Raw genomic sequence first — 23793 nt, forward strand, 5'->3', positions numbered from 1 at the left:
ATAATTAAAATACTATAAATAAGGTACTCATTATTCGCTTGTTATGGTTGATAACTCTTGATACAATTTGATAAATATTTGTTAAATGTAGCTCAATGGTTGGTTAGCATAATTATTGTACATTATTATTAAGTGAATTTAAAATTACATTTTTTAGATTTGTATTATTCCTACAAAATATATTGATTTATTTATATCATAGACTTATAAATCAATCAATAAAATCAATAAAAATACACATATACAGACATGTTGTGTACATATATGTATACAAATGAATCCATTGCCTATAAATATACATGGCTATATAAATACATATATACGGATAGGACACGTGTGGGGCAGTGTCTTCAAATATAAGTTTTCAGTATTGTAATAAGTAATTAATTTCTACAAAAATGGATACTACGGATAAAGAAGAATCAAAAAATATCTCGAAAACAACCGAATTTATTGAAAACAAGAAAAGAAACAAGCGACGCATAAGTGAAAATCGTATGGAAGTAAGTCGTGAGGTTAAGTTGTATAGGAGAATGTGTATGGTTATAAAGTAGTATTTAATTTTTTTTGTTTGTACATATCTGTTCTTTATACAATTATGTAGGTTGAAGTAATTAATGGTATACAAGGAAACACAAAATCACATGCAAGTACAAAAAGGGCTAGAAATGTACAAGGTGGTGAACAGAGGAAGGTAATAAATCAATTTATTTTCTCCAATAAATTTCTTTGTATTATTATTACAACATAATAATGTATTTTCAGATATCTGTACCTGCACACAGGTACACTCCTCTCAAAGAAAATTGGATGAAGATATTTACCCCTGTTGTTGAACATTTGCAATTGCAAATAAGGTTTAATTTAAAGACTAGGAATGTAGAATTACGCACAGCTCCAGAGACTCCTGATATCGCTAATTTGCAAAAGGGGGCTGATTTTGTAAAAGCTTTTATTTATGGTTTTGAAGTGGAAGATGCTCTGGCTTTATTACGTTTGGATGATTTATTTGTAGAAACATTTGAAGTTCAAGATGTAAAACCTTTAAAAGGGGATCATCTTTCCAGAGCTATTGGTAGATTAGCAGGGAAGGGTGGTAGAACAAAGTTTACAATAGAAAATGTAACAAAGACAAGAATTGTGTTAGCAGATAGTAAAGTTCACATACTTGGTTCATATCAGAATATACAATTAGCAAGAAGAGCTATATGTAATTTAATTTTGGGTAGTCCACCATCAAAGGTTTATGGACAGTTAAGAAATGTAGCTAGTAAAGTATCAGAACGATTATAAATTATAAAATAAATAATGCTAACCAATATTTACAAAATAATTAACGTCTTTGTTATATGTAAATAAAATTAATTTTTTTATATATATATATATATATATATATATACAGTAAGTTTAAAGTAGTATTTGGTATTTGTATTTTCTGGGCACTTTATTAAGAACCAATCTGCCATCATAACTTAGCGATGCAAATGTCCAAGGATCCGCGGATGACCATTCTACTGCATAAACGCTATCTTCGTGTTCTTCGTATCTACCTACAACTCCATCTTCTAGCCTAAACATATGATTTTATATTTAGTATGTTAATTTCTGTAAATTTATTTTCGTTATAGAGTTATTGAAATTACTTGTCTTTCTTGCAACTGTAGTCATTTTGTGTACAATCATCTTCAGTAGAAACTATGTGTCCAAATGGTTCTGAAGAAATTGATGCAATACTACATAATATTACTCTTGAATCACTACTGGAAGTTAAAACTAATTGATCATGGAAACGATTTATTCTAATATTCCACACCCAATGAGAATGTTCCATACGCGATAGTATTGGTTCCGTGGGTGTTCTAATGTCCCAGAATTTCATGTAACCGTCATCTCCACATGTAGATAAGAAGTACTGTCGGTTTGCATTAAAATCTAAATCTCTAAATTATAAATTAGTTTATTCATTTATATTATAGTTGATTATTATTTTATAGTCAAATGAGAACAAGTATTACCTGATTATTTGAGAATGAGCAGACAAAATTGTCCAAGATGCTTCAGAAGGATTTCTAAAGTCCCATCCACGAACGTTATTTTCATTTAAAGTAACAAACTGATTGCAACCATTGTGAGGATTCCATTTTCCATTTGTGAAACGTGGTTGACTTTTACCAGCCAAAGTACCAGAAGTGACGGTCTGTGCAAGGTATCAGAATATATACAATTGCTTGACAATAAATGCAGAAACCTATTGTTACCTGTGGTCCATTTTCAGTTAAATCCCATAATACAAATTTATTATCTACAACTGATACAGCTTTTGTCGAATCCATTGGATGATAAGCAATGGTTTTAAGATCTGTACCATACGGTGTTGTATCAATTTCTGCTAACTTTTTAAGGTCTTCAACATCATTTGTATATTCCTTCAATTCTGGCAACTTCCAAAGAGCTCCTTTCATTTGACAGGAACCATCATCTAAGTAAATACAATATATGTTTAACTTTTAAAAACTATTTGTCTTAATTTGGTAATTTAAAAGTTTTAATAATAATTACCGCTTAAACTATTATAACAGGTAATAAATACATTGGGATCTGTAGGAGATGCTTGTAAAGACCAAATTTCACCAATAGGATGATGAAACACTTGTGTCTTTAAACCACCTGTTTCTTCATTAAGTTCCACCACATGAACTTGATTATTATTAAATTTCAAAGACTGTGTTCCTACTAAAAATCTAACAACATCAGTTTCTGCTGTTTGAGCGGATAGTGCTCTTGTCTGGAATATAAACAAAATTATACTTCCATTAATAATAGGTAAAACAGATAACAATAAAATAGATAATTTACAATAAATTTAATATTATTGTGGGAGTATGTATTTGGCTAAAAGAACTGTAAAGGTCTGTCATATAAAAATTTTTATTATCATTTGCATACTTGGAATTCAAGTCCATATATTATAGGGCTATCGTTTTCCATCTTTTTATACAATTTATATTTTATTATACATGAAACAACTGTACATTTAGAATGCAATCCAACCTAACCATACGATCTGTCAAAACAACTATGTATGTATGTAAATATGTACATAGTAGTTACAGTGACTACATAAATAGGCGCTAGAGGGCACTAAAACAATTAACAAATGCCACGTTGATAGATAAGATATTTTTACTCGATCGTTTTTACATTTTACAATTAAATAACGAAAAATTGCATACATTGAAAAACAGCAATTATATTACATACTTATACAGTTCTAAAATATAAATACAAAGTGGTTTAAAATTATTTATCAAGATTATAACCACTTCGTTATTTGGTAGGTACATACACCGTTTTAGCTTCCAAATATATAATAATATATGTATAAAATAAAGTTAAAAATTTCACACGATTACAGGAAATTAAAAATGTCAAATATGATGAATAAAAGGAAAACAGTAAGATTTATATATTAGTAAAGTGTAATTATAGTTGAATATGTGCACAGTAATCGATTGTATTAAATTTAAAAGCCCGCGCAAACGGAATAACTATCCAGCCAATCAGTGACTCCGTTACATTTTCAAACCTACGCCGGGACATCTATATATTTGCGTGTCCCCTGCTGTATCCCCACCATTCGGATAGCAGCTCCCAGCGTTGCTTTGCGTCGGTCGACGGGTAACCAGCCGTGGGGTCACCAGATAAATTATGTCAAACGGAGTAGTGTTACGAACGTGAACGATTAACAAAATTTGTGGTGTTCATAGACGAAAGTATTGTCAAGTGCGCGATATTATACAGTTTCAACGTGGTTTTTATGGAACTCACCAAGTGACTGTCTCCAATAGACTTCCGTTAAATTAGTGTTACCTTTGAATGATCGTCCACGAACGTGTACACTCGTATTGTCTTTTTGTACAAATGCACGCATCTGTACTTATTTCTTCGAAAAAGTCATGCTGACCCTACAATATCAATTGTAAGTAACCGCTACTTGTCATTACAACGCTTCTTCAATTGACACTTGTGAACTGAAATATTTACATGAAGTTTACTGTCACAAAACAGCGGAGCAAGTGTTTCTTTTACTCCAGTCCAATATTATGTCTGTCATGTAACCAAATTCGGTGAAAGTACAGCTGACAAATTGCGGTAATATTTTAAACGAATTTATACGATAATTCCGACAAAATTAGTGGTCGGTAATTTCTTCAATTCCGTAGTAATTTTTTTTAACGACGTTACGATTCAAAATTTCTTCATCACGTGATGATCTGTTGTCGTCATTTGTTGATAGACACAATTTAATTTGATTGACATTTACAAAGGCTATAACGAAAAGCACGATTAAAGCCTAAGTACACATTGTTACTCTTATTTTTTTTTATTTTTATGTCGATATTATTTTATAAATGATCTATAATTAAATCTCAATTATAAATTCTGTACCGTGTAATTGATGATAACAAATTCATTGATGCTTTTGAAATTATTTATATTTGCCATTTAAATTGTCAATGAAAACATCTACCTTGTGCACATTTGAAGTATTAGAAATTTCTTAAGGTACATTGGACAAAATAATTGGCACATCTTTTTTCCCGCCTTTTATTACTTACAAGATCTACGACCCTATTTTCGATTTTATGGAAACGCAAATTACTCGAGCAATTTTTCAATGTAGATATAACATCGCCGTAAATATGCGAACGCAAATGCGTTTAGTTCGTTCGATGAAAACAGTTTTAACTTTGTTCGCCTAACGGCCTAACGACATAATGCCGGCCGATGTCGCGTGCGTTAAAAACATTGCACTGTAACTTTGGAAAGGTTTGATTCCAGTTCAGTATTTTATAAGTTTGTTATGTTACTAGGGTATAGCTAGTGATATATCGATACAGTAATTATAGTAATTAGTTTGAAATATCGTATCAGGGTACCAATCGCATTCTGCTTCATTATGCTAACTATAAAGTAACAGACAAATGCGACAAGGTACATATAGTGATTCTTCTCTACAAACTATAATATATACGTATTGTAACCCTGTATCGTGATCCATAATCTATCATGTCCATCAAATTCTGCCGCGAGAGTCCCTTAAGGAACAGACTCTGTTCGCCGGAGTAATCTTTTATCTGTTCGCTCATCAACTTCGCGTCTTCTCCATTTCGCTCGATGAGAATGAAAAGATTCACCAGAGAAATTAACGAACGACAGTAACACGCTTTTTCCGTTCTCACGTTTCAAAGTCGACCATTCGATTGATTAAAAGAGTTACATAGAAAAGGACATATAGGTACAATAGATCGTAGATCGCAGCAAGTGTCATAAGGTGTCCATATACGGTGCATCGTCAGTTATATCGCATAAACGGCACAGGACATTACATTACACGTGTTACATTACATCACGAGGTACATACATACATACATACATAAGTTGTATGTAGACCGTATGCATACTGACGCAGAACGCACATTGGCAAGCGGTCAACCACGTCGACGTTTCACGCTGGCCCCATCATCGGTTTTCGCTCGCTGAAACATCCACACGGTGCTTCAGCGAGCTTGGCTAATTGTTCGACCGGCATGTTTTCATCCTCTTGGCCGACCTCGTTGCCACGCCACGCCACGCCACGCCGACATGGCATCCCGCTTCCACGTGAGATCAATCACTCGAGACTGGCGGGCAAGCGGCCAGTCTTGGTCCCATCAGTTGTTCAACAGATGAACAGCAGCATCATGCCAGCATGCGCGAACGACGCTTTTTTTCTGCCATCATTCTGCCATCATTCTGCCATCATTCTGCCATCATTCTGCCATCATTCTGCCATCAAAAACGATTCGTCGTTGCGGGACAGTAGCCCTGTCTTGGGTGGTACATAATCGCTTCGAATTCAGGGCCGGTCTTTACCCAAAGTCTTTACGAGCGGAAGGTGACAGATTTTTGGAAATTTTCACAATTCTTCCGGGAGAGAAAAATTGTCTCGTACGTTAAATAATTATTACGCGAAGGTATTAAAGCCTTTTTTCTTGTTTGTTTTAGCCAGGAAAACGGTGCAGCAACGCGCTATAAAACCTGAGGGTTTCATTTAAATCAATACTGTCGCGTGGTCGCGTGCAGAAAATTCTGTCTCTTATCGTGGACGGCTGGATATCGGGGCGTACTTAACGTGGCAGAAAGTGCATTTACTTTCCAGCTAAGCATACAACCTTTCGCCTCCTTTTTCTCTGGATGATAGGTCTCGGATGTGTTAGATAAAAAATTCTTTCTTTCCACCGCACCGGTCAGAAAGAATACCTTATCTTTGCTCTCCGTTGTCGTTTATCTTCCGTGAGAAACGATAAGGGAATGATATAATGTCGTGGTAGCATTCGATTCTTATTTCCTTTTCCTTTTCCTTTTCCTTTTCCTCCCTTATCCGTTTTCTCAGCCGAATTTAATGACGAACGATTTCTATAGTCGTTTGTGATTAAGAAAACTGGAGAGAGATAATGTAAGGGGAAGAGACTTGATTTGTTCGGTATCGAGATAACAATGAAAGTTTATTGGGTACTTGAATAATTTAGAATACCGCTCACGAGGTATCTAGGAAACATCGTATATTTCTCAACTATTTCCAAACATTCTAAATTTGAGACACTTGGAACCAAAGGGGTAAAGTTTGCAAAAGAAATTTATGATATTGATCGAAAAAATATTGAAACGCGTGCCAGGGAAATTGTTTAACCCTGCGTATTTATGTATTTATGTATTTATGTATTTATGTACATACACATCACTGCCGGTATATACATACACGTATTGAAAGCTGGAAGACAAGGCCGTGACATTTTCCGTGCTTGTTTTCCTGCCTGGCTTTTTATAACCCAACGTTTGAAAAGATAGTTAACAGCGTCGAGTGTTTGGAAAAGTAAAACGAAACTTTACCTTTTATATCTATCTGTTTCTATGTATGTAGTTGTTTACTGTTAGTCAATTGTCATTTAATTATTAAATTATACGGTACTCGTATTCTGGATTATTTGGGGATGTTGAAGATGTGGAAAAGAATAATTTATGGTAATTTATGTTCAATAGCAGAGGATGCTCCGACTTATTGAGTTTACGGTCCATGTGTTACCATATGGTACACCATATGGTGATAATTAAACTGTTCACAATATATATTGTACAATTACCGTTTTTTTTTTCCTTCTTCTTTTTAACGCGAAATTGTTTGAAATATGTCGTCAGCAAAAGTCTAAAGGATTTCTTCTTGAGAACATTTAATTGTCTTTACCTTTATTAATATCAACATATTTCATTTAATTTAAGTATATTATTCTTTGAATTTTCAAACAACTTTTAAAGACGAATATTTCATTATTCAGAATCTTCTTTATTTCTTAAGAAAACTTTCAGTATAACCCAGTTATGTAATTTGTTAACAAAGAATCTTCTTTCTTCGTACGAATAAAAAGACGACGCACGTCAACATTTTAACGCTGTAAACTTCAATTATCGAGTTTAAGAAGAAAGAAAAAGGGGGATAAAAGAAAACGCGCGAAACTATTGTTTCCTTTGCCAAAGGTTTTCTCGTCGTCAGTGTTTCATTTTCCCTGAGGTATTGCTGGATTTATCTTTCGTTTGAATAGGAGGAACGATTCTATGGAGAAATGTAAAGCGTCGTTTCGTGAGATATAAACCTCGGATTGATGCTTTCGTTTTTTACCGATCGCCTTAACAAATCGAAGTCAGGATCGTCTCAGATACATTTCCGTTTGTATCGCTTTCCACTATGTTGTAACAAGCTCTCGTTATACTTGCTTATGAACTATACTTTGGATCGCCTGTTTTATTTTTCAAATCTTGATCCGTCAATTGATCAGTGAATTTCAAATGGATCCGTGGGTGATTATCTTTATCTCATTCTGTTCTGTTTCCAGTGTCTTTCCATTCGTTGTTCACTTCGTCGAAGAATTAGTTAATTTTTATTAAGAATATTCAAATTGATATAGCATAAGTGCTATTTTCTGATACTTTTATGTCATAGACACAAAATTAAGCTTCGCATTGTCTTGGCTATGTACTTTATCTCGTTTATCTTCTTTATCTCCAAATACACATATCTGTCTCTTTGGTAGACTTAGAATATTACATCCATAATTGTACCAACACGTGTATTTATTGGTAAACGTAACAGGAATTCCTTGACATGCTTGGCAACCAGTAACAGTAAGTTAAAACAAGAAAAAAGAAGAAAAGCTGGTCAGCTGATAGTAAATCTGTACCCGTAGGAAGATAGAAACTGGCCGAATGAATGCATTTTCAATGAATGAATTGGTTTGTATACAAAACGGTACTTGTACGATCGGTTTGTCCGATATATCCCATCGAACGGAGCCGGAAATTGGTGACAGCAAAACCGATATGTTGAACGTCATCCACATCCTTTTCCCTCTCTTTCTGATCCTCTTCGAGCGGCAAGGTCATTGCTAACATCAATACCAAACTTATTGGTAAAGTTCCATTTATGAATGCCATTTTCCATGACCCATTGGCGAAGAACGCGTGTATCATTTCATGTAAGCAACAATTTTTAATACCTACATCAAATTTATTAATAATTCATAATTACAATGTTTATGCGTCGTCCAAGCTCCCTCGTCGCCATTTTATATGTATGTATTTACGTCAACCAGTGTAAACTAGATATACATATATTTTTTATCGCTTACAAGTCAGTTAAAATCTTGCCTTCGTTGCTGGCAGTAGGTATTTAGTCTCGTTTGCTATTCCAACGGGTGTTAGTTTTTGCAGCGCGAAATTACGGGCGATCATGTTTGCCTAACAAGGATCTCGAAGGACGTCAGGTTTCCTCAAACTTTCCCATTTTACTATTCGTAAACCCCCTGCTGTTACCGCGTATATTTCTATTCATTTTTCTACCATGTTACAATTATTGCTTCGTAGTTTTGTCTCTAATTAAAATTGGAAATCTGCAGGTAAAAATGATCCCGGTCCGATCGGTGGAAAAGCCGAACGAACGGTTTCGTTGCAGTTCAAGGATACATATGTACAACTAACGTCGAATTTAGTCAGGGCTGAGCGTAACGACGCGACGGGTGGTGGTTAAAGGCAAACCTGCTCTAGGTAGACTCCTCGACCCATTCACGATGACAATAATTGGCTAATTAAGTCGCCCTCACGCTCGTCCATTGCTCTCGGCCGGTGTGTTCCGGTAATTCAGTTGCAGGCATCTCTCTTCCTGTGACACAACAATGTAGGTCAATCGACGCGTGTGCCATAAACTGTCGTCCAGGCGAATTCGTTTCACAGAGTAAGGCATTCTGCTTTACGAGGCGCGACGCCTCGGTCGGGTCTGGCGAGCCAGAGTCGACGACGCTTTTTTCCACCGATTACCAACCGCTTCGTCTCTTCTGCTTCGCAAAGAAACGTCGACTTGGCGAATTTATCGTTAACGCGCCGATGCCTTCGAGCTTTCCTTTTTACCATTTTCCGCGCCACGCCGCGCCACGCCGCGCCGTCGTGCAGGATTTTAAAGCGTGCTGACGTTGGACGTTTTTCTGACCGTTCCTAGCAGATGGCTCGGAATTAGACTTTCGTAAAAACAGAGTCATTCCTGGAATATTGAGGAATTCTTACCGAGTGCATGGAAGCTTACACTATAAAACGATCCGAATCTTGCGAGAAATCTTTGCCGGATTTCATCTTTCTTCAAAATTTTTGGAATTTTTGGAATTTTTGGAATTTTTGGAATTTTCGAAGGAAGGAAGTTTTAAACATTTAATATAGCAAATGATTCTATAATTCTGACTGATCTAGAACTACTCAAATTTAATTCCTCGACCTTCGGCATTTACCTTCTCGAGTTTCATTTCTGTTTGACACGTTTTCTAAGCTCTCGGGATTCGCGGCTCGTCGATAAGCTATCGAGGCCAGAAGAATCGTGTCGAGTCTGTGTCATAGGTCCGTATTATCGACGGTTAAAACAAGCCGTATCTAAATAGGAAATGAGTTTCTTTATGGTTATAAATGCAACGAAAATTTGTCAAAATCTTTATTATGATCGATAATCCCAAAGGTACATTTCAAAGATATGTTTAAGTTCTTCTTAGAGAGAACGGTTCATATCCTGTTTAACTAAATTAATATTTCTCTGTACGGTTGGATCAAGCATCGAGGCCTATCGTATAGTCAGCGAAATGAATTAGCTGCACTTGACACAGGCGGCTGTCCTAGCAGGAATTCGTAGCCGGCTTCCGTTCGCCAGACAGTCGAGCAGACTATGCAAATAACCCGTGAAACCGTGTACACGATGCAACGTTACGCTCGCACACCGGTATTGGTGCACCACATTCTCCCCTATACGCAATCCTTGTATGCTCACACGTGTACGCGCAAGGTGTCCTGAAATTCAGCCAAATACATTTGCATTTCTTTGAAAAATCATTTTTCAGATAATCTAAATTTATAGTTTATTGATTTTTAAATCGTTCCGTGTCGTAAACTCCAATTGATATACCTACCTTGGATAGATAAGATTCACTATCGTATCATCGTGAGGTCACACACCTCGAACTGGGAATTAATCTTATTTTTTTTAATAGTTCTATTTCGTCGTAACAGAAGAATAACTGGATTTCTACAATCATAGCTTTTCGATCTTCAATTTTAACCCTTTGACTACAAGGATGAATTCTCAATTCTAATTATCAAAGGAGGATTACCAATAACCGATATCTAGTACGTAATACTTCTCTATTACAAAGTTAAATTAACGTCGAGCTGAAAGGGAAAGGGTTAAAGGTGTTAAACTTGTAAAGATTCTTTAGCGCGATTTCCTTTCTCTAGGGGATTCTATCGTGTTGGTTAGAGTGTAAGTACATGTATCCAAGACACCCTGTATGTCGACGTGTACATACTTAGGACATCTCGAGCCTGTGTAGAGGAACAACCCGTACATAAACCGCGAGGATCCCGTTCGTCGGGTACATTGAGGAAATATACGAACACGTATTCACCGATATTATCGCCTGTTTAAGCCCATCCCACATCGTGTCTCCTTTTCTCAGCCGGCTTCTAAATATCGTTTCTACGGAAATTATGCATAACAACATTATCTAATAACGCGCATCTCGTGTTAGAATTTCTATCCTGGATCATTGGAAGTTGTCTTTTTTTTTCATTAAATATTGCGAGCTACTATTTTAATTACTACTAAATTAGCAGAGGCTGGTTAAATGATGCTCAAAGATTTTAGGTTTTAGGTAACTGTTTAGAGAGGTACCGGTTAAAAATATTAATTTTTTATTTGATATTTAGAGTAGCTTTGCCCAGATGTTTTACAAGCTCGTCGTTCGGTTGTTGTATTACAACTCATTTAGGTCAGCCACCAATGCTCGGTTTTCCTCGCATCGTTGCTTTTCCATCGTAGTCAGGTTAATGGCATAAACGAAACCTTATCCTGCTTTTTGTGCGAGCGCACACACTCCGGATGTGTATTTGAAAATCAGCCAGCCTTTACGAGTAAAGAAATAAAGAGCAATAATTTTATTGCTCTAGCTATGTAGTTTCCCTAGAAACTCCAACCTATTTCTCAACACTTTAATTGAGTTATTGTATACAGTGGGCCGCAAAAGTGTTCAGGCACCGTTTAAAACAGAATATTTCGTTTAAATAAAAATTAATTTACTAAAAATATGTGCTTTTGTCGTTTTGCAAAAAAAAATTGGCAAGAAAAAGTTCCTCTGATAACGTGATAATCCGAAAGGACCATTGGTGAGATGTTTTCCAACCACGAAACCTTCTTCGAATAATGGCCCTTTCCCACTGCGAGATAACGAGGCATCTCGACTATCGGTATCCTGTTTTCCAACAGGAACGTGCGGTTTAGGGAAACGAGGGCCTAGACTGACTCACTGCTTTTATCTTCGTGCTGCAGCTATCAGACAAAATCGTCCAGAAATCTGTCGGAACTACGTTCAACTTCCCACGGAAGAATTCTTCAAGATTTGATAGCTATTTTGAATTTCTGGAAACCATGGCTCTGACGATGAGTGAAACTCAGTTAAATCTATCACGAAGAAACAGAGTTAGCAGGTTTTTATTAAAAATTAAAATAACAGATATTGTATAAGGGGATAATAGGAAAATTAATTAAAAAATATTGAAACTTTTTTAGTCGAAGCAACACACTTTTGGTTGGAGTGATAATATTTCTCGCCGCGTGATAAGAAATCGAGACACCGGCTGGTGTGTTCGATTTTGTTTCCGCGTGTATGACTTTATTCGTCCGTGTCATTTACGAGATTGCTACCGAGAAATCGGTAATGTTTCTCAATAACTAATGGCAAAAGTTGTTGCGCGACGATAGTAGGTACGTCGAAGAAACGTAATATGTAGTCATTCCGATGGAATCTTTGCACGCCACTAGAGGATTTCAAACAAACCAAATGACTCGCGTGAGTCAGGGAGTCTTGGAAATGCGGAGAAAATTGAAACGGAAGAATTTTCTCCCGATAACGTCAAACAGGAAGTTCCTTATTTTATTATCTGCTAAGATCAATCTCCTTGATCTAGCTGACAATTTTCTTAGAATTTATATGTACAAATAGAATAAAATACGTCTCGCATTAGCAGAAAACAGGATTAAACACCGACATCATTTTACACCTCGATCAGGGGCTTAAATTGCAATCATAGGGTTTCCTAAAATATTATTCAGGTGTCATTTGCAACGTCATGCGCGTCAGTAGGATCCCCGATTCGATTACGATCGCGATCACGATTTCAACTGATAGCGAGTGAACCGTGATCCGATCAGCAGCGCAAATGAAACATTAATACCTTCCATGGAATGTGATTCGAACGAGCTCGTCAGCTTGTTTGCAAAGACTCGAATTATATTCGAGAGGATAGGAGGATTGTAGCGCAATTAAATCAGGACGTAGTATGTATATATGTACCGTGTACCGAGAACGGTGAAAGCACTTGGGGAACATCTTCGTAAGTGATTATCAACCTGTTCTAGGAAAACAGCCGGTGAAAGCAATCGGTCGTGTTTGAAAAGTTAAGTAAAACTAAAATTAGATATCGACGAGAACTAAAGCAACGACACCGGCTGGTCTTCCTTTAGAAAAGTACAAAGCTTTTCCTTTTCCTTTTTCTTATCGGTGGTCGCGATGAAAGTTGTTTGGAAAAGCGTCTTTGACGATTGTATGGTGAAATTGTAATATAATTGTTAGAAAAGAATTGATTTAATTAACAGTACATTGGTCATTGGTCCCTTGGTCCTTGAATAAAAAAAGGTTAACTGCAATAAATTGGAATTCAAGTTGAAAATAATGTAGATTATAACATTCATTTACATATACCTATGATTTATATGAAAAATTCGTGAAAAACAGCCAAACTGGAAACCAGTCATTTTGACCCCTTTGGCAGCTCTAGTATTAATAAATTTGTAAAATATATTTTCTAATTGAATTCATTGATCTCTACCTTTTCTTTATTTTCTCATTGTTAATAGTGGGAACGATTATTCACAGGTGATGCACTAGAAATCGTATTAAAATGGAAGTAAACCCATGTTCCGCGAATACATAGTTTCTACTACTTTTAACATTCTAGCATCATTTTTCTTATAGTTTCCACGATAAAATTTTTGTTCCAATCATCAAACAAGTGTTCATATCCGTGTTCTAGATTTTTCAAAGTACATTCTATTGTTTCTAAATAAGTTCGACGCATCTTTGCTTAAATTGAATAGTACTGCAATAAATTTTATTTCCGATATAAATTATTGTGCGATTGAATTAGTAATGTATTTGAAGTTTTGGTCACATCGAAAGAATCTATGAAAGTGAGATTATTTATTTGAACGTAGCTCCATTAAGCGCGATGCTGCTTGTAAATACTTATGCAAACGTTGCTAACAAAAGACAGGAAAAAACTGATCGTGAGAATATTATTATCTTTTCTGAATACCAGACATCTCAATAGTAGTAGTAGTAGTAGTAGGTATTATTGTGATCGAAGAATAGGGCGTTGCAATGAATTCAGTTGATGAAACATTTAACACGGTCTTGTGGATTCTTTTGTATTCTAATAGCCCGATTCCACTGACAATTCTATAATTAAACGCTATTTTACATATTGACCATTTGAACCGAAGCCGGATTAATTAACTTATTTTCTATCGAAGGAAACAGACGTTAGATAAATAAACTCCACTTTTGGAATTTAGAAATAAAGAAAAATTTATCATTAAACTAACCATTGATTGTGTTTTATTTTCAGGGAGCAGACGAGATCGCCCGAAAATGGGGTTGAAAAGACGTCGTAACAAAGCCGAGCATCCACGAAGCGATTAATTCGAGTTAGCGTGAAGGTGTGCAGAAGAAAATGATGACTACCATGGCCAGGTTGCCTTGCAAGCAAACTTCGCCTTCGCAGCAACCGCGGTTCAATAATTTTGGAAACAGCCGAAATCCCTACTGGGAGATGCAAACTAGGCATCCTGCGCCTCCTTACGTCAGGAATCATCATCGGCACACAGATCACACAGGTGAGCTAACCCTGCGCCTCCACTATTTATTACGTTATATTTTTAAACGCTACGTGTTGCGATCACGGTGAAGGTCGAGGTGTTCATTTTTCACGATCAACCTTTATTTTTTTTATTAAACTTGCACTTGATTACGCTTTGAACTCTCGGTACATATTTATACAGCTTCTAATTTCTTCTCTGGTGAATACCTGCTCTGACGGAAGCTGCTGTGAGAAAAAATAAGAGCGATGCAGGTGTAAGTTTCACCCGTTGACACGTAAATCATTGCATTCGTGACGCTTTGAAAACGACAACAAAGTTGTAACTTTCAACTTAAGAATATTTTTACACGATGTTACAATATGTTTTATGCGTAGAAAATTGTTTATCTCTTATTTTCTATTTTATTTTATTTTATAATTTTCTCTGAAATTGAAAATTTTCGAGTGGGAGTAGGTACATATTTTAATTAAAACTTTGAATGAATTTCTGCAACGAACAGCTGCTTTGGCGATTCATAAAGCTGTTCGTTATTTATACCTTGAACCTGCGCAACTTTCCTACGGGCGACTTACTTAGTATCCTTGAACAAAGTTCCTATCGAACGGGTTGTTTTATCTTCACCCTTCACCGTTATCGTCATTAATTATCCTATTTACGACGACACCAAGACATGACCCAGCAGCCTGTTCCCTTGTAACGATGTTCAACGAGTTATCAACTATTTATGGAACATTCTGTTGATACCAAAGTAACCGAGCCGGTCGAAAACTTGCCAAAAGTGTTTAGTTTACCTAATCACCTTCAAATTTGCATAGATTCTCTTAAATTTAAAAATTTTATTTTTCCTTTTTATAATTTAACCGCTGTGCTCCCAGTAAAATTCGGTATTTGTACAGAGTTAGATTTCGTAACGAGATTGAAAAGTGCCAAATCGTCGCTACTTTAATTTTATTGAAATCAAGCAACGCAAGCACATGGCTAAAGTGCAAAAAAAAGGCAGGCATTTGACGCCTTCGAAGAGGCAATTCATTCGTTCCCTCTGTATCGTGACAGAATCATTGATTGTCTCGAGGCACTTTAGCTCCCTAAGGCGTGCCAGAGGCGCGTCATCTCAATCATCAACGTGCGTGCGACGCGAAAACGGGAGAAGCCGCAAATGTTGTTCTGCTCGTCGTTAACCCTTCAGCTTGTCTTCAACCTCCTCTTCAGCGATACACTTTAACTCGAGGACACGTGTAAAACGCGTACACGTGCACTACTGTCGTTCGCCCATTAACGAAGGTCCATTAACCTTCAGAGTACGTCATTAAAGCCAGATTTAAAAGCAAAACTTTGTAGAAAAAAATTTAATATATGGTACAGTCAACAGAACAATGTTTCTCATCGAACGATACCTTCAATGGAAATTACTCGTTTAATCTGTCCACTTTATGGCTTCACGTGATTATCCAACTGGTCTATTTTTAATTTTATTACACTTTATCGTTTTAATTGTGATTATCAATATCGTGAATTACAGTCGGGGACGAAAATAAGTGCACATTGATTCATGCAGAGTCTTGATTCTTATATACATATGTATACATACGTATATGGTATGTATAATACATATTCAAGTAATATTCTTTCTTGTCAAATTATCCAAAGCTAAGGATAGTAGTAACCAGTATCCTTTTTTTCTTTTAATTTATATAAATTCCGATGGATCCTCTATTATTTTCCAAACGACCGTGTTAATTGCATTTCCGGTGGCTTATTGCACAACCGGATGTTACCCGGTCATGGCTACCCGGAAATTATGTTAGAGTGAAACTATTGACGAAGCCTCCTTTATTCCTAATATTTTATGCGACTTTCGAAATAGGCATTACACTTCGATGCACGCATGAATTTCTGCTATTTTTAATTTTACAATAGATGACTTTTGAGGATACGTTTTAATTAGAAATTGTATTAATTAACATCATTTTTATTATTTCTATTATACCAATGAACTGAAGTGAACCACCCGATATCAGATCGCGACAAATGTTCAATTCGAATCAAGAAGAGAATCTAAAATTAGCTTCATCGATTCAGATTCTCGGATGTTTTTGATTGAGGTTTATTAAGAAAATCAGACCAATCAACGTCAGGCAACAATTCTAACAATCACTTCAATATGTATACTAACGATAAGTAAGTGTTATTTTTTTAAGACATCATCATCATCAAATTATAAATAAAAAGAATTAAACGATATTAAAAACCTTCAGATTTTGAAAGAAAATATTGCATAGGGGTCGAATAAAACCCTCTGTGCTCGTGCCTGAGCACGTGGCTAACCCTGTCGAGCGGGTATCTGGATTGGTATCCGTTTACAGGAAGCGGGCTATTTACCGTTTTTACTCGAGTGTCACTTACAGCCGTCTGGTTTCCTCGTCACGTGCCACAGGGAAGCGGAAGAGCGCGGTGGAGCTACTTCAGGAAACGAAGGCCTTGTACGTGAAGAGCGAGACTGTACTGGACCGGAAGCAGGAGCTGAAGAACAGCGGTCATCTTCAGGTGTCGCAATTGAATGCAGCCAGTGCGCCACCCAGACTGCTGAGAAAATGCGGTAACACCTCGACCTGTTCCTTGCAACCGACGTCGCCGTCGCCGTCGCCGTCGCAGTTCCCACCTTCTTCGTTGACACCTCCTTGTTGCTGGGCATCCTGCCACGAACAGGATAAACGTAAGTCTTTCGTAATCTCTTTTGTCACTCGATTGGTTTTCCCTTAGCAATCCCTTACCTCTCCCAAAATTAAAAACTACTCAAAGGGTTCAAGTGAAATGTTGCTGTTTTAATTACAATAAATCTGAGAAATTCCTCTGGTATCCGTGCCTGTGATACACCTTCGAGCACATGATCGATTTAACTTGTTCCTTCATACAGTAGTACATACTGCTTTTCCTTTCCATTGCATTGGCGGGCAACTTGCCACGACGAGATAGCCGTAAGTGGTTGTCTGAGCACTTTCGAAACCTCCTCGAATCTTCCTGTCTGATAGATAGGTCTGGGAACAAGTAGCGATTATTTATGAGATACCACTGTCATAAAATCTCTAACTATGAAAGTTATCAGTTTTCAATACAGTGTGAACTGTGAACGTTTCATTTTATTTAAATAATTATTAACCCTTTGCAATCATGTATTAGGATTTCATTTTTTTTTTCAATAACTGATGTTCTTTGTTCCTTTGGATATACATATATCTTCATAAATATTCAAACTTCCTGCTCAAACATGTTCTACGATGATTCGAATATTTCACGGTATTAGAAGATCCCCGTGGAGATTAAATGATCACTGTTTTTACTTAATCCTTTGCGGTCGAAGGCTGCGGTATTCTTAACGGCACACTTTTACCGTTTTGGTCGCGTGTCGGGAAACGATCGACTTGGTTTGCGACGGCGACGGTGACGGTGGTTTTCCTCGACGTAGGTGTGTGTACAAACGTATTATTCGTTTTACAATCGAGTCCTGTAACATTATATTCTATAAATACCTAGATACCTATATTTCCATCCTTTCAAATACTTTTTTTATGGATACTGTTTTATACGGTATGGATTTTGTAAGAACGAATTCTCGATATTTCAGAGAAGTTTTGCCTTTTATTTCACAGCAGACGGGATACTGAGTCCTCAACAAACACTGCCACCCGCGCTGCCACCCAAGAGTCCACGCCTGATTCCAGTTCCGCAGAGGCGTACGATTTCAGGGCCGCCGAGCAGCACCGGTGGAGATCAGCTCCAGACGAAATTACGTCGATTATTAAACACCGACAGCAAAGAGAACGTATTCTTCCCAGACAGCAGCCCGACCCAGACTGTCGTGCAGTCGAACGGTGTTACTCAAGAAGAAAAATTTCGCTATTCTCCTGGAAGCTTGTCGCCAAATTTCCGCGACGAAGATCGTGGAAAGGTGACATTCCGCTTGATTCTTTCTTTTATTAAATTATACAATTTTAAGGTTCTCGTTGAAACAGAATATACCGATAGATTTTAAACTTTATATCGTATAATTTTTATTAATTCCAAGATACAACTTTCTTCTAAGTACTAGAGGAAACTGTAGATTGGTACTTAGTACTGTAGACAGCGGAAGTTGTACTTACACGTGTTCGTGAGTTTAACACAGAAGGCGTATTCTTCCGCTATCTTATCAAATACGTGCACAGCATAACCGATGTAAAAACTGTACTGTAAGAAGGATTCTTACTCATCGTTATGACAAACGTCTGTGTTTTATTTATCCTAATATCCTTTAATTACCGTTCTAATACTTTGTTCATTTAATTCTTTTTGCAGCATTGTTTGCAGCAGGATGCCCGGTTCAAGTTCGGCCGTAGCAACTCGCATTCGCACACCTCTGGAAGGGCTGCGAGAAAGTCGACCAGTTCGCAATCGGTGGAGAACACAGTCTGTCACAAATCTTTGCCCGACCTGCATACAAGCACGCGACGAAGAGCATCTCTTTCGCCACGCGCATCGACCAATTCGTCCAAACCACCAGGACATCATCAAACCGCGAGCAATTGCCCGGATTGCGAAACTAGTTCCGATTATTCTGAGCACAGTTTTAAACGGGACGCGGTTTGCTATCGCAGGTGCTTTAATCATCATAACATGTGTGTTTCTATAAATTTTCATTTCATTCTCAAATAAAGCGTGTTAAAAATAATATTTATATTTAAAAATGAACATCCACTAGATAAGATTACTTTTTATTCCTTTCAGCTCCAGACACATTAGACGTTCCTTCGGTTCAGGTGGTGGCGATGCCAGCAGCGTATTATCCTCGGGTGGTCGAACACAAAAATCATCAGGTTCCAGCAAATTGAGCCATGGAGCAACAGCGAGAGATTCAGGTGGTTCGTCGGGGCATTGTACGCATCGTAGCGAACCTCCTCCAGTGATACAGGTACGATTATAAAACATTAACCTGTTTTGCAACTGCTGGTTACCGAGGAAAATATCTTTCTCAGGACTGTTGGAGTCATATACGCCGTGACAGTGGTGCATCTACCCAACACTCGACGGAAAAGGATCGTTCAAGAAGAGGTAGCTACGCTAACGGTACACCACCATCCGTTGTAAGACACTACAGTCCTGACTCGGAGAGCAGCAACAGTCAAACGGATTATAGTCCGACGTGTAACTCAAGGTACACGTATGATTAATGTTGAATTATTCGAGATCACGGACGAATTTAGTATATTTAGATCGATCGAAATTTTATTTACGAGTATATTAGTTTTCTCAGATTCTGTTCAAATCTGATTTCTGAATATTTGCGAACTTTGAAAATTATAGTAAAAGAAAACATTCTCATTCTTAACTTAACTCATTCTTAACATAATTTTAGAATAATCTTCAGCATTGGAATCATTTATATTATTACAAATTCAACTGTGACCTGTCTAAAGCTGTGTATCCAGAAATAAGTGAATTTTTTATGTGATTTTCAAATAAATTAAACGAGATTTTAATTGTTGTACAATAGGTTTTCCGATGGTTGGAAAGAAGGTCGTGGTCGACCAATATTGAGATCGAAATCAGACATTAGTGATCGCTATTGGCGTCAAGATAATGGTCGATCTAACAAAGTACCTGCCCGACCTCCTCGGTCAATTACTCAGCTCGAGAGCTTCTTCGATTGTTTGGGCCTCGATTCGGATAATTTTCAACGTATCACGGAGCCAGATTCGAAGACGTCGTCTCCTGTATTTTTTGATAGCGTTAGCTCGGTTGATTCAGCCCTTGGTCTTTACTCTTGGGCTGGGAACAATCAAACAAATCAGGGTAGTCAATGGCAAAACAATGATTGTAGCGTTGGCATGGGCAACGACGATTGCAACCAAAGGGCCAGCGATCCTCCAAGCATCGTCGAGCGGAATGCTCGAATAATCAAGTGGCTTTGTCAGTGTCGGAAAGTACAGTTTGGATACAGTTAAACAACGAGTTTAGAGAAATGACAATCCATTATTTTTTCATTTACAGTAGCATGCGTTTGAAGAATCAACGAAGGTATATGTACTGTTTCATTTCTTTTTCTTTTCATCTTGCCAACTGATAGTCTTTACGCGTTGCAAGAAACCTTTTGTTTTACTTTTAAATACGCTGAAATCGTTTCTTGCTTTCCATTTCCAGTTACTAGTGCTGCAACGAGCAGCATCTTAATTTATAGTCCCTTTTCCTTTTTTCTTTTTTCTTTTTTCTTTTTTATTTCAGATGAACATGTGCCATCTACTTTTATATAACTTGTTATTGCATTCGCGTTGTGTCTTTGCTGTCGAATTGTCACCGAAAGCATATTCGATGTGACGTTCTATTTTAATCGACGCATCCGCGTCAAAAATTTGTACATACAATTAGTAGAAAGTAGAAATTATCGAATATTTTCATACCTATAGTCGTGTAGCTTTTTGCTTATTCGAACAGTTTTCATTTTACCGGAAAAAATTTATTGTCGTACGTTAATTCTGTTAAATTTACAACGAACCTGTGGTACGTGTTTTGTACCATAGCTTTGTGGTTGATTAGTTAAAGTTATGTATAAAAATTAGGAAATTTATTGCAATGTTTTGCATTTGAAAATTGTAAATGAATCGTTTTCAAATTGGATCGTTATAGCATTTATATTAAGCCTTTTGTACTAGAAACGGCAGATTTATTTTTTCTTACGCTTTCATTTTCCATGTTACACATTTTAATCATTAATTAATGTTATTTTCTAATTAAATAGGAATTGACAGGATGGCATTATGATTGTATCAAAAGACAGATTTTTGTTGTCCAATAGTGCAGAATAATTGCTGTGTTTTCAATAGAGTTATCATAGTAGCATTAGTTCAAACTCATTAATGTTTTTTCCCAGGTCTAGATTTATTGTATTAATCAGCTGTATCGTAGACATACGAGTGTTATTGGTACAAAGCAGAACAAAATGTGATTTACTAAATTTCTAAGGATTTTTCTCTGTAACAATTTTCACAAATGGAATTTGTACAAGTAATTTAATGAACTCTTCACGTGTTAACGTTTTTATATCCTATAAATCTTGTTAAGTCTAATTACGTTAACTTGTTGCAATCTTAATTTGTAGTATAGATACTTAAAAGTTTGTATAATTTTTAAATTCATAGTTTAAATTGAAAAAAAAAAAAAAAAAGTATTTGAAAGATTATGCGCGGTACTTTATTATTTATTGTATCTACTTTGTGCCTAAAAAGAAATTGATAAAAATTATTTTATTAGGAAATTTATTCAGATTGCTTGATATATCTATACATATGTTTAATATTTTATTAAAACTTGTGTACTTTATAAACTTAATATCATTCTTCAGGTACTGAGAAAAACACTAAAATGAGTATTTTATATTTTCGAAAGTCTAAATTAAACACAATCTTTCAAATAATGCGATATATATAATGCGATGTAAAAACCTATAATTGATAAGAATGTGTATTTATTTGTTGCTTAAAAAACGTTTCTTGATATATTTCACCGTGCAATAATACGAATTATTCACTTTTAGATGTTTCTGATTTGAACTGACGTCTATTAGATTATACCGTTTGAAATATTTTAACTACTGTACGGCAATAAATTACAGATACATTAACGATGACTTTGAATGTTTGTGAGGGAGAAATTGTTAACTACGGGATTCAAGTATTTTAACAGGAAAAAAAAAAGCTGGAAGAAGATTTTGTGTAACATAAATCCAATAAGAAGTTACTCAACTACTCTCATTTCAAGTGATATAGATGTCTTAGATGAATAGTGAGTTTCCATAGATTGTAAGTAAAACATCGTAGTGCATTATATTTAAAACAAGAAAAAAGAGTTGAAAAAGTTGCTACTTGTTTAGTAAAACTTAAATTTTTCAAGCGAATGTAAAGTGATGCTTGTATCAAATGTTAGATGTTTCTGTAGTTACATACCCAGTATTTACTGTAACACTTACAGTTTTTTGACAAAAATATATATAAAGAGTGTAATCGAAATTATAAAGACTGTCTTGACAGTCTATCATAAAATTGTTACTGCACAAAACTGAGCATAAAATGCGAATGCTTAAAAAACGTATTTTGCTTATAACTTTTTGAACCAAATACTGTTGATATATTAATAATATTCAGTGATTTACAAGTCGATTACATAAAAGTTTCTATGCTTAATAAAAATGAAATTCTTGCCTTACAACATTGAAAATTTTAATATACTATTATTATTATTATTATTATTAGTTATAATTCATGTTTGGTTAATAATTAATTATACTATAAAATGTTTGGGAGTAAAATAAGAAAAATCTACTTATAGCTTATATACATATATATTATTATTATTATTGTAGAATGTAATAAATACGATATAAAAAAAATTGTTTTCAAAAAGTTTTAAGCAAAGTAATTGAATTAACATTACATGTTACTTCTTGAGAGTACAAGCACAAGGTGTGTTCTATTTCTACTCTATTAAAATATAAGCCCAACACTTTGTTGGATATAATATTCATTTTAATCTGTTTTAAATGTATCTCCATTTAGATTCTTCTTTAAGTGTTTGAAAACTTTATTGCTCATTAGTAGAAATATACATTCCACTTCTTCGATATATGGATACGAATCTCAAGGAGTAAAAATATAGCATACATTTTTATTAATTGTTTATAGTAAAATTCAGTTTTCCATTAATAAGAGTAATTTCTTAACATAATTGAAGGAACTTGTATTACATTATAATTATAAACTGTTTAAGTTGTACTTCGTGCGATTGATGTACTTGTATAATAGAATTAATTGCGTTATGTTTATTGTCTTATTAACTCGAGGCTTAGATAGTTTAAACATTTAAGTGAATTTGTTGCAGCCTATTTTATAATTTTAAATTCAATTGTATACTTAAAATGTGGAACTTATGTACACATATATGCATAATTTTGTGATTGATAATATTTAACATTGTTAAAGTCATACGTTTTTAATTGCTTTTTTATAATCTAGTCACGTAGATCAAACTATGTTAAATTTCGATATTTAATATTATTAAATTCCTTCTGTGTATTGTTGGTAATTTTATTTTGTATCCCGATATTTAAAACAATTCTGATTTACAGTAACAGGCCAATGTAAATGTTCCTTCAGCAAAATCATGAAATTAGGTAAATAAATGATTTCGGGGATATAATACATGTAAAT

The 23793-nt window shown here is 35.6% G+C and overlaps 3 protein-coding genes across 9 annotated transcripts; 2 read left to right on the top strand and 1 right to left on the bottom strand.

The window, feature by feature from the left end:
- Positions 1–185: 185 nt before the first annotated feature.
- On the top strand, positions 186–1293 carry l(1)G0004 (RNA-binding protein pno1). Its single transcript, XM_034334013.2, has 3 exons — positions 186–503; positions 605–694; positions 766–1293. Exons 1-3 carry the CDS (start codon positions 399–401, stop codon positions 1291–1293), a joined length of 723 nt encoding a protein of 240 aa, XP_034189904.1. The 5' UTR covers positions 186–398.
- An 84-nt stretch (positions 1294–1377) lies between these two features.
- Positions 1378–3154, bottom strand: LOC117608614 (EARP-interacting protein homolog). The gene is made up of 6 exons (XM_034334009.2): positions 2947–3154; positions 2560–2785; positions 2259–2479; positions 2016–2197; positions 1644–1940; positions 1378–1570 (listed from the first exon to the last, which is right to left on the bottom strand). The coding sequence occupies exons 1-6, from the start codon at positions 2986–2988 to the stop codon at positions 1408–1410; spliced, it is 1131 nt and encodes a 376-aa protein (XP_034189900.1). The 5' UTR covers positions 2989–3154; the 3' UTR covers positions 1378–1407.
- On the top strand, positions 2701–22599 carry LOC117608609 (uncharacterized). 7 transcript variants are annotated; one of them, XM_076688887.1, is made up of 9 exons: positions 2701–2823; positions 3416–3979; positions 14308–14575; positions 16995–17273; positions 18211–18506; positions 18893–19191; positions 19322–19505; positions 19570–19748; positions 20088–22599. In XM_076688887.1, exons 3-9 carry the CDS (start codon positions 14413–14415, stop codon positions 20536–20538), a joined length of 1851 nt encoding a protein of 616 aa, XP_076545002.1. In that variant the 5' UTR covers positions 2701–2823; positions 3416–3979; positions 14308–14412; the 3' UTR covers positions 20539–22599. The 7 variants fall into 7 exon arrangements, with proteins under 7 accessions (XP_076545002.1, XP_034189881.1, XP_034189884.1 ...); XM_034333990.2 differs by lacking the exon at positions 3416–3979 and having other exon boundaries at positions 2703–2823; positions 18208–18506; positions 18893–19212; XM_034333993.2 differs by lacking the exon at positions 2701–2823 and having other exon boundaries at positions 18208–18506.
- Positions 22600–23793: the final 1194 nt, after the last annotated feature.

The sequence above is a fragment of the Osmia lignaria genome, chromosome 2 (assembly GCF_051020975.1).
Source record: "Osmia lignaria lignaria isolate PbOS001 chromosome 2, iyOsmLign1, whole genome shotgun sequence".
Lineage (NCBI taxonomy): Eukaryota > Metazoa > Arthropoda > Insecta > Hymenoptera > Megachilidae > Osmia > Osmia lignaria.